We start from the raw sequence: 12,081 nt of genomic DNA on the forward strand, positions 1-12,081 counted from the left end.
TGCTGAATGCGGGTTCCTTCTGAAACTGAAATCGTTTTAAGATTAATGTAGAACAAAATGATGAAACAGGAGTGGTCTGGTGACATTATTTTGACATGATTGGCTGAGGATTATGATGTAATAGGTTACAGTGCAGCCCCTTATAGGTTTTAAAATGAATTCCAAGGCACCATTACAAAGAGAGCCTGACTCTTTCCTTGTATCTGAGCTTACTCAGTGAAACTCATACAAATGTACAATACTGTTTGGAATATGGAAGAACTGGATATAGAATATCCTAAGACAGATATAAACTGTGGCACAGACTTGATGTTTTACATAGAAATGGATCCACCAGGTAAAACTGCAGTCTTATTATGGAAGACTTAATTCTTTTTTATCGATATGGTAGATGCTGAAAAATTCTTAGTGGATATGTACGATTTATTTATATTGTCATTGATACAAATACTTTTTCCTTTTTTTCCTTAATAAGAATTGTGATTCAGTGCTTGGTTATAGTAACTAGTATCATAACCTGTAGAAATACCTGCCTGCTTACTTACTTGATTTTTTTTCTGTATTGACTTATTTCTATTTTGACTTTTTTTTTCTGTCTGTCGTGAAAAATTTTATTTCTTTTGTAATTATTTTTTGCTATATTTGTTCAACGCTGTGACTAAAAGGAGATGCTGTAATAACATTTTTATTTTCTGAAGCAGTGATTACAAATTGTTGGTTTGGATTGTTTTAGGAAGAACTGACTTTTGAAATCTAACAATATTAATTGAATGCTTGATATCACATCATCTTTTCATATCATATAAAAATACTTTGCTCTCTTTATTTTCATTGCATCATCTTTCGTAGCCAGTATAATATATGTACAAGGATGTTCGTAAGGAGTGTTGTACTTACTAAGAAACTAAAAGAGCTGGGATGATTTTTTATTCCTGACCCCAATATAGTCCCCCTTGCTAGTAAGTCAGGAGTGCTGCAGTGTCTTCCTCTGGCTGCCACTGGTATACGTATGCATCTTTGACATTGAGGAAAGGGGATGTGGTTTTTAATCAGCCCTGGCATTTGGAAGACAATTTATTCTGAAGAATTCTAAGATTAACACAAGAGATATTTGGGTCACAGATGGGTTTCTTAAAGTGTTTTTTGGCAAATAATTGCACAGAATGGAGAGGATCATGGAAAACCAGTTCACAATATTAAAACGTACAGTACTGCTGTGGGTTTGCATCTTATATTACTCAGCTTCTACGTGAGAAAACAGCAACATTGCTATAAGATCACTGTGTAGGAGAAAAGAAAATTAATTTCTGCATGTTTTATTATTTATGGTTACCGGAGATAGTGGAAGAAGGTAAAAGCAAACTTCAGAATATTTTTTTTCAAATGCTTTTATCAGAGTAGGAAGAGATGAGATGTTATATTTTGCTTAAAATACGTTATTGGAAGACTAACAAACTTTTTTTTTTTTTTTTTTGAAATAGTACATCTATCTTATTGAATTGTATTGTTTTCAGAAAAATATCTTCATTCCTTTCGTTACTTTTAAATACTGCTGGAGGTGGAATACTCCATAACTATTTCTTTTCTCATTCATGTAATAATACGTAATTTCAAAGGATATGTGGTCATGTTTTCAATGAGTTATAATGAACTTTTCTCCCCTTTATTTGTAGCTCTGCCTCCTAAGCCACCAAAACCTAATACTGTAACTAACAACGGCATGAATAACAACATGTCATTACAAGATGCTGAATGGTACTGGGGAGATATATCAAGGTAAATCAGCTCAAGACATATAGTTCTCATGTTTGACTTTATGTTCTTGCTCTGTTATTCTTTGTTTATGTACTCTGCATAAGTACAGAAAAATTACAGTAATAAGAGCTATTTCTAGGGTATTTTCCAACACAATCATATCACATTTGGTTTTATTCCAGACTTCACTAAAAAGTTACTGGCAGTCCATTAGAATGTAATGCGTGAAATGATTTGGTGATTGTTCTGTTATTTTAAGATAGCTGTATGAAATACTAGCATGAAAGGACAACACTGAGAAATAAGTATTTTTTATCCTGTTTTTCATCCAGAACCACAACTGTAGGCACAGTACTTAACAAGCCAGACTAACAAGTGCTATGTATTAGCAACATTTTTAACTGTACTATATATAGGTACATTAGACCAGCACTGGCTGCTCCAATTGCTCAGGCTTGTATGAACAAGCAGAAGAACTCTGCAAGAATATCATTTTGTTTCAGCAGTGAGAGGACATAGAATATACTGTTTTTGTATTCCAGTTGTTCTACAGTAATAGAAAATACGCTATTAAGTAACTGTGTTTATATGGAGATCAAGGAGGCTTATAAAATAGTTCTCTTAAAAGAAGAATTTAGAGCACAGAGAGATGATAAAGGAGTGAGAAGTAACTGGAGTGATTAGTTACTTTTGCTTTCATTTTAGAGAAGAAGTAAATGAGAAACTTCGAGACACTGCTGATGGTACCTTTTTGGTACGAGATGCTTCAACCAAAATGCATGGGGACTACACACTTACTCTAAGGTAAGATGCGAGGTAATACATGACAGCAAAATGCAGTACTGCATTGAAAATAAATGTTCTTTAGGAAATACTCCAAGTATGCTTAACTTTTTATCAAACTTTATTTGCAGGAAAGGAGGAAATAACAAATTAATCAAAATATTTCACCGAGATGGGAAATACGGCTTTTCTGACCCACTGACTTTCAACTCTGTGGTTGAGCTAATAAACCACTACCGGAATGAATCTCTAGCTCAGTACAATCCCAAACTTGATGTAAAATTACTGTATCCAGTGTCTAAGTACCAACAGGTAATTTGCTCTATTTTCTTTGTGTTCCACTTAAATAACAGAGAAATTATCGCGGACTGTTACAAAGAATTTCAGCTCTGTTAATATTTTAAAAAATAAAATGAATATGAAAGTGGGTATTTTTGTTTAAAACCAACTCCAGAAGCTGCTTATAAATAATTAAAACTTTAAATACTGCAGATACATTATTAAGAAATAAACTTATATAAATAATAAATAGCCCACTCATTGCGGATGAAATATACTATTTCTAGTATAAACTGCACACTTGTTATGCAAAACTGCTTTTTGTCATTAATTTCATTTGTATTTGCAGATGGTGCATATAGTGCATCTTACCTTTACCATGTAAATATTTGGACTTTTTTAAGCAGTTCCAAAAATCTGTGCAGTGTATTGTTGATTTATGAAATATTTTTTTCTTCTTTCCCAGGATCAAGTTGTAAAAGAGGATAGCATTGAAGCAGTGGGTAAGAAATTACATGAGTATAACACCCAGTTCCAAGAAAAAAGCCGAGAATATGACAGACTCTATGAAGACTACACACGAACATCTCAGGTAGGACATATTTGAATCCGAAAGACTAATGTGTGTTGAGAAGAATGTTACTGTAAATTCATACTGCCATCTTTTTTCTTTCTCCTTCTCCCTTTCACTGTCTTTACTGTGGCCCAAAAACAGGAAAACAGCATATTTGATGTGCTAACTCAGTGCAGTGGAATTGCTTACTTGTATTTGAACAATCACCATCTGCAACCTAACACTCTGCTCAAGACTGACACATGCATCCAAAGCAATCACAAAGCTAATTTGATCTACCAGCACTTCTGCATACTGTCCTCTTCTGTCCAAGTTATGGTTTTCAAGACACATATGCAAGGAAGCATTCTATTTTATCGCCAGTTTTGAAAAGATCTGCTTTCACCTATGCAGGCTGGAGAGATGGCGTGTAGATACACTGATAGAAAGAAAAGCTGCTTCTATCCACCTTTCATTTTAAACAATTACTAGCCAAGTCTTGAAGCATCAGTGAATTAGTGCTGTTTTACACCACTGGAATCCAGACTGCTCCTTAAAGTTAGCAGAAAATAAGACTGAAAGTAATAGAAGAAGGATAGAGATGTGCAGGCAACTTTCATTTAATCACTTCAAAGACTTAGCTATTGACTAGCTACGTAGAGGCAGGAGGATGGACTAGGTGACTTCTGGAGATCTGTCCATTCCACTGGCTTGTCGTTTTCTTTATTTCAGAAAGTCAGCTGTACTTCTAAGGACTTCGGCTTGATACGAGGGAAAAATGGATTGCCACAGGGCTTTAATCCTCAGAAATAAAACTTATTTATACAAAACAGAGATTGCATCCAACTCTTTGTCTAGCTATTTTTCTTTCCTGGAAAGCCTTATCATGATAGCCTGTTGCACAGGTCTGATTTCTCTATTTTGTACTGCAGACAGAATACATTCTGGTAATTGGATATTGAAGTCATTGTTAAAACATGCTCAAGTGTTTCTGTGATACAAGCCAGTAAATTATCCATCTGTTTGATAACCACTATAATTTAAACAACTATTTTATTTCCAGGAAATTCAAATGAAAAGAACAGCTATTGAAGCATTTAATGAAACAATAAAAATATTTGAAGAGCAGTGCCAGACGCAAGAGAGATACAGTAAGGAATACATTGAAAAATTTAAACGAGAAGGAAATGAAAAGGAAATACAAAGGTCAGTATTTGTATTTGCAAAACTAAAGTAAGACTGCAAAGTTAAAGTAGATCAGTTGTAAGGAAAGAAGATGTCAAATAGATGTGAACGGCAGAACATGAAGCTACATTTAGAGAAATGATCTGTTCTTTAGTTGTCTTGATGAGAAAACAGAAGGTATAAAGGTCAAAATAAAACACAATGAGAATATAACCTATCACATTGTTCTATTCAGAATTATGCACAACTATGAAAAACTGAAGTCTCGAATAAGTGAAATTGTGGACAGCAGGCGTAGATTAGAAGAGGACTTAAAGAAGCAAGCGGCTGAATATAGAGAGATAGACAAGAGAATGAACAGCATTAAGCCAGACCTCATACAGCTGAGAAAGACAAGAGACCAGTACTTGATGTAAGTATCATTATGAATTAACAAGTTCTTCTTTTTTTTTTTTTTTTTTAAACTGGCATCCAACTTCTGTGACTAATAATTTCATTTGCAATTATTGTCCAGGTGGCTGACTCAAAAAGGTGTTCGGCAAAAGAAGCTAAATGAATGGCTTGGAAATGAAAACACAGAAGAGTGAGTATTCTGAGATTTAAATATTCTTGATGTTTCAAATCATCTTGCAGAGAAGTGAGGTAGAATATATTTGATTCCAGGACCTCAAAAAGGGAATCTCGAGCTTAGATCTCTTGTAACAGTGAATACAATTAACACATGGCAGCAGGTCTAATGTGTCTTTATTCTTGTGAATGAAGTGAAGATTATAAGGTGTTAGTATCTTAGAGAGATGTCATATGAATGGATAAATTGTTCAGAAGGTCTTTTAGGTGCAAACAGACTGTTTCCAAATTGCAGTTGCTGATATTATGGTGTTATCCTATACTAGGTAACATCAAAATAGTAAGTGAAGTTGTTTAAAGAAAATCTTCATTTCCTTCATCACCGAGACTGTCCTTGTCAGTGAATCTGTTAAGTGCTTAGATTTCTGCTGACAAATTAAATTTTTAGCACTTGACTTTTTTTCTGAAGTTGCGATGCAGAGAAAATGAGTATAATAAGCAGCTGTAAAAACCAGAGGGACAGAAAACAAGGGAAACCCTTCTTTCTCAATGAATTATGTCCATGTGAGGTTGCTTATCTTAGTGGACTACTTGGAGATTCTTCAGAAAGATTGATTGTAAACAGAGTGGGAGAAGCAGTGCCCACCACTGCAGGCTGCTGGCAAATAGGCAGCTCTTAAACTGTAAAATGTTGAAGTGGTGGTGTCCACATGGCTGAAGCAGAGGCACCTTCTTTCTCAATGGGTTTAGCTCAGAGAATTCTTTAAAAGTCTGAATCAGCTTTGTAGAGCTGACTGTTCTGGTAGTGAAGGTCCTATTATGTATTATTACATGTTTCCTTCATAATCTGGTAATAAGAAAAGAGAATACTGTTTAACCCTTTCTGCAAAGCTATCTTTCATATGAATAATTTATCTACCTGTACTACTGCTTGTAGCTTTCACAAGCAGCAGATGTAATCAATATGTTGCATGATTTTTCACTGCTGACCAAGTGTTTGATCTTTGGAAATAAAGCTGACTCGGTGGATATTGATTTCACTGGGCTTGCTGTGTACCAAAACATGGGGCAATGGTAGAGGTACTGAAGCGCTCGCAGCATATTCTGAAAGATAAGACAGCATCCTTTTTATGTCCTTCTTCAGATCCATATGAGTATTTTTAAAAGAAATAAGGTCTGTAAGTTCTATTTTTATTCAGCAAGTGAAATATATTACATGATTCACACCCCTCGTTCTGTCTGGGAGGTGACCTTCTAACCAGCAACTTAGTGTTTTCCCAAGTAATACGAAAGGCGGTCTACCTTATTCCTGCAGCACATTGCATGTAGCACTGCAGTATGTTTCACAAATGTATTTTGTCATATTTTGACAGCCAATACTCTATGGTGGATGATGATGAAGACTTGCCGCATCATGATGAGAGAACATGGAATGTGGGAAATATCAATAGAAGCCAAGCTGAAAATCTCCTGCGAGGAAAGCGAGATGGAACATTCCTTGTTCGAGAGAGCAGCAAACAAGGCTGCTATGCCTGCTCTGTTGTGTATGTACTCTAACCTGTGAATGATTTGAACAGCCTTTGAGGCAGCTCAAATGCTGAGCCTTGAGCAAGGGGTGCAGATATATATTTGCATACGCATGGTTTCCATTGGATCTTTAGGCTTAGAAGCAGATCAGCAAGTCTTGAGGCCATGAAGAAAGGAACATAAGGCCCAGGATAACTCATTTATCTGCAGCTACTAAATCCTGCCTATCTCCTGTGTCCCTAGACTAGCACAGCACCTGGGAATTCAGCTTAAACCTATCCTTTTACCAGTATCCTACTGTAGAAGAGAAGAGTGCTATGTAGTGATGAGCATTTTAAGGTTTCTTGTCAACACCTTAGTTTCCAGCTTAGTTTTACGGTATTGGGAAACTAAAAACTGATTGTTTATTTTCCTCTTTAGGGTGGATGGAGAAGTGAAGCACTGTGTGATAAACAAAACACCTACTGGGTATGGATTTGCAGAGCCATACAACTTGTACAACTCTCTCAAAGAACTGGTGCTACATTATCAACACACATCCCTCGTGCAGCACAATGACTCTCTCAATGTCACACTAGCCTACCCAGTATATGCACAGCAGAGGCGATGAAGATCTTAATACTCTGGGTTGTTTGGTTTTTTTCTAAAGAAGAGATTTGACAACACTGAGGCCTCTGGAGTGAGAAGGCTCCTTTCAGCCTTACTCAAGAATTTGAGCTGCAGTGTCAAAGCTGTCTGTCTTCTGATGGGACTAGAGCTTTCCTTCACAACTGCAGTGGGAGAGATCACAGTGTTAAACTGTGAATGTATGTTTCTAATCTGAAGTGCTTTTTTTTTTTCCTTCCCAATTGAGAAACGGAAAACACAAGAATGAGAAATCCTAACCTGATCTCCCTGCAGGGACATAGAGGCCTTTAACCATGGTGCTTGTTTACGACCACTTCTGAAGCTTTACCAGCTAGAACATTGGATTCTGCAAACATAAGATTTAAGAGGTCTTTTCATTCACTTATTGAAATTTCTTGGTCGCGACCTGGCTGGAATTTGGTGTTGCCGCACTAAGTGGATCCAGACACACAGCATTGTGGATTTTTTGGTTTCTGGTGAATGACATGTAGCAGAATGGCACTTTCATTTATAAGGGACACTTTAAAGGACTTCAGTTACAGTATGCTGTTAAGAGAAATCGTGATAGTGAAGTGCCAGAAAGTGTTTTGCTTAGACGTTTAAAAATCCTGTTTTAAGAAAACAGGTCTTTCAGTGGCATACAGTCTATAATAGTGTACATAGTATTGGATGGCTAACTATCATTTATGGAAACTATCAATACCAAACTGCTTCTCTTTTCCCCTTTGTTTGCTGAAAGCTGAATTCTTAGACCATGCTATGCAATACTGAATTTTCTTTAGGCTGTAGTCTTCACTTGAGCATGTCTACACGTTAAGCTTGTTTTTCTTTCTTCTTTCCTTGCTTTCTTTTTACTTTTTTTTTTTGCCTGATATTTTTTTTTTTTTTTTAATGTACAGGAAGCCACCAAGAGTTGGCTTAATAATTAAAACTATGAAATATTTTAGTTTTCTTTGTACAGAATATTGAGCTACTAGCTCCACGTTTGAAAAGTTCGTAATTTTTTTTTTTGACTAAATATTTTGTTGGGCAGTGCCTGATAAGCTTCAAAGCTGCTTTATTCAATAAAAAATATACGAACCTTACAAAATATCAAGGACTCCAACAATATTGTTTCAGAGACATCTTTAGAATACGGTACCACGCTATGTTTGCTTTTTGAAGCATTTTGAACTTCTGTCATGATTGTCTTTGTATTTAGAAGCTAAAAAATTGTGTATCCTTCTCTGATAATGACTGCAGAAAAACAGGAAAATTTGGCTACTGGATTAGATAGGTTGGATTTCGTAATGAAATCATGCTTCATAGTAAATAAATGACATCTTGATCTATTGCGGCAGAATTCTTGTCAGCATGTCAAGGTATTTTCATTTCATATGAAGGAAGTTTCTCTTAACTGTTGCCGAAGTTTGTTTTTTCATATCAATATTCTGAAAAAAGTTCCCATCTTTAGGTAGAACAAACGGATACAACATGAGCGAATTACAACTGGAAAACCTCTGTTTTGACAATGATAAGGCTTTCCTAATTAACACTTTGCATTTGTTTTCATAACTTTGTAGACTGAGGGAATATCAAAGTGAACACTTTCATAATTTCAAGCTCCAGAGATTTTCAGAGTTATGGTTCAGTTAAAGGAAATTTAAAAAATTCAACTAAACTAAACTTATTAGTAATTCTGGGGCAATTTACTGTGGATGGTTTGTGATGGCCATGTTTTGCCATCAAGTTGTCTCATGATAGTTCTGCTTTAGAGATACATGTGATTTGATTCCAAGTATGCAGTGCTTCTTAAGCTATTGGAAATAATAAGAAATTTGCAGGTCTCCAGTAGTTATTATATTCTATTTTTTACATTATCCCTTCATTTATGAGGCTGTAAATCTTTTAATCTTATTTGGATTTTGTGCTTTTTTTGGTAGGTTGTTTTTGCTTTCCTATAGATGTATTTTCTTGCTAGAATCTATATCGGGAAACAAGATTCAACCAACAGTCATGTGTCGGGATAGTTACCACTTGCAAAATTATTCTGAATTTTTTTTTTCTGAATAGAGTTTTAGTCTTCATGCTTTCCCTTCTGCATTCCACTCTCTTTTCAGGCCTCTCAGAGTAGAACCATGTAAATTTGGCATTCTAATAACTGTTTTTTACTATGAAGAACACCAACAATTGCTCTAGCATGACAGTCATACTACTGGGCTTGAAGTTACAAATTAGCTCAATACACAACTTAACACTTGTAGCAATCCGAGGTATTCTTCAGACATATATTAATTTTTGAATGTTAAATATTTTACAAGTAAAATAGTATTTTTTTTTTTCCTCTGTAAGCAAAATAATGTGTAATCTGAATGGATGTTTCACTTTGTATTTCTCAAGAAACTTCATGGGAGTTAAGGCATTTGGATTTTCCTCATATTAAGTAAACCTCTGCTGTGTCAGTGGGCCATATCCTTAGCATGCCCAGCCCGGTAAGGGATGTCATTTGTTCCTGTTGTGCTGTACTACTTCACTTCATCTGTGGTTCTAGCAGAGAAAAAATAGTGTGTGTGCAAATTTGGCACTTGCTTTTATTGCACAAGCAACAATGAGAAATAAGCACTATGTTGTGGGGATAAATGCTTAGGGCTTCGTTAAGGGAAGTTCTGCCTACACAGGGTCTGTGCAATTCACAAGCATCACTTGCGCCCTCCAAGTGGGCGTGAGTGGGATTACTTTGGTACCTGGATATTGTGTGCCCTCTGTATTTCCCTCCCTCCTTAATGCATGGAGTTGCATCCTGCCAAAGGCCCTATTCACTGCAGAGTTTGTCCTTAATATTCCATACTGTTCACTCCAGTTTTGATTTGATCTCAGACTAATAAACTGAAGGAAAAAAAAAAAAAAAAGCATGTGGATGTAACCGAAGAAACACATTGCTTCTGTGTTTCTATTGACGTGTACTTTTTCCACCTAATATGACTGAAAGGTGGGAATTGTTTTGGTTCTTTTTACCGGTTGTTCGGGGAATTTTTAATTTCATTTTAAATCCCTGAATTATGCTGCACTGCAGCAGCGGTTGTGCAAGGCTTTTGAAAGGTATGAGGCAAAACACAGAGAACCAACACCCACAAGCAAAATTAGGAGTTTCTGTTTGGGGATATTGCATGTGTGCATCTTGTGCATATGCGCACACACTTGCTGTGTTTATATATGAATAGATCTCAGTATAGGTGCATTTTCACCAAATGTGATCATTTTGCTGAATTCAGTAAGTGATATCATTAATTTTGTGTAAGACACAAACGCACTAGACCTTCGTGGGTGCAGCATGTTTCCAAATGCAGTTTCTGTGTTGTTGTTTTTTCTAAAAAAAAAAAAAAAAAAAAAAGCTTGTCTGTATAGTTCAGTTATCTAAAAAATCTTGTCAAAATATCTGTAAAATCAAATCTTCAAATTTTCTATTTGGTGTCAGCTGTTCTGTAGTAAAGAAATGGCTTTGTCTTGTAATTGGCAATGAAATAATGCTTGCGAAAACATGCAGATGCTTCTAATGGGGAAAACTTACGCCAATTTTCACACAGTGCTTTTGCTATGCATGGTATTAAGTTGGGAAAGTGAATCCTGGTAGTATTTTTTTCAGGGTCACTTTTAGAAATGGGCAGCTCAAAACACAATGCCTCCCATAGGACAGGATTCCAAAATGTGACATTTTATGTAGAATTGTGTTGTGTTTGCTGAGTGGAAGGCTAAACTGGACTGGGGGAGTTGGTAACGTTACATTGCGCTTGTCCTAATGAGACTGCATTAGCTGCCCAAGATGCTGCTATTTTTTTTATTATTATTATTCTTGTTTTTAAAAATAAAGCTCTGTTCTGTTAAATGTCTTTAAAACATTAAGAATGCTTTGTTTTAAAATGGTCTTCAAGGGGGTGGAGGGTAAAGTGGGTTGTAAATTGCCTTCACAAGGCAATAGTGAAAACATGCCTCCTTGAAATTCTGTTCAAGCTATAGAGTTGATGGAGCTGTGTCTTGTTTTTAAGTTGCTTTAAAAATTGTAATAAGTCTTCAAGCAGAATAAAAGTTGTTTTGAAAAAGCATTTTAGTTGTTGAGACTTCAATAAAGACTGAGATGTCTGTTTACCAGAACTGAATAAAGTAGCTGACTAGCTCCAAAATAGTCTTGTGCCAGAATGATGGTTCTACTAGTTTCATACTCTTGCAAGAGCAGTGCCTCTGCCTTTTCCACTGAAAGCAAAGTCCTGTTTCTTCTGAAATTCGAATGAGTGTGGTTATTGATATCCATCAAGTTAGTCTAACAACCCGTTACCTAGAGGTAACTCACCACTTATGCCTCCCCCTGCCTGTGAAAACCAAGGAGACAGTGAAGAAAAGGGAGAAGTTAGAGGGTGAAATACGGTGTTAGAATTTTTCAAGCACATCCACATCTTGCCTTTAGAAATTCCCTGGGGAAGCCAGCCAATCCCTCTGGAAGAATAAGGAGATTCCTGTTCCCAAGTTTTCCATTCCAAAATCTGCCCATTTGTTGCTCACTGTAGCCACAATAATATCAGCCAACTGAGGTACTCAGGTACCACGGGTAGAAATCAGTAGTTTTTACAACATAATCACTGGCCCTTACAGTTTCTTAGAAGAAACAGATGAAAGGCCGTACTGGATTTTTCAATTCACTCAATACAGAGTGGGGTTAGATCTCTGGCAAACATGTGCATTGCAGTTTTTGTCAATTAGTAAGCTGATTCTTTTAAATAGACACCACACTTATCTTTTTCCTGCTCACAAAGCATATATTAATCAACACAAGC

At 36.0% G+C, this 12,081-nt stretch overlaps 1 protein-coding gene across 1 annotated transcript in view; it reads left to right on the forward strand.

Annotated features, from left to right (window-relative positions):
• PIK3R1 (phosphoinositide-3-kinase regulatory subunit 1) overlaps positions 1-11,355 on the forward strand; it is a 57,464-nt gene extending 46,109 nt beyond the window's left edge. The window contains exons 8-16 of the mRNA XM_085212884.1: positions 1,674-1,776; positions 2,461-2,559; positions 2,670-2,850; positions 3,284-3,409; positions 4,434-4,576; positions 4,791-4,967; positions 5,070-5,138; positions 6,496-6,666; positions 7,070-11,355. Of these exons, the coding sequence (XP_085069010.1) occupies positions 1,674-1,776; positions 2,461-2,559; positions 2,670-2,850; positions 3,284-3,409; positions 4,434-4,576; positions 4,791-4,967; positions 5,070-5,138; positions 6,496-6,666; positions 7,070-7,259 (1,259 nt within the window). The 3' untranslated portion in view covers positions 7,260-11,355. The remainder of the gene's footprint in view (positions 1-1,673; positions 1,777-2,460; positions 2,560-2,669; positions 2,851-3,283; positions 3,410-4,433; positions 4,577-4,790; positions 4,968-5,069; positions 5,139-6,495; positions 6,667-7,069) is intronic.
• The last annotated feature ends 726 nt before the right edge of the window (positions 11,356-12,081 follow it).

This window comes from Meleagris gallopavo, chromosome Z (assembly GCF_905368555.1).
Source record: "Meleagris gallopavo chromosome Z, MGAL_WU_HG_1.1, whole genome shotgun sequence".
NCBI classification, from domain to species: Eukaryota; Metazoa; Chordata; class Aves; order Galliformes; family Phasianidae; genus Meleagris; species Meleagris gallopavo.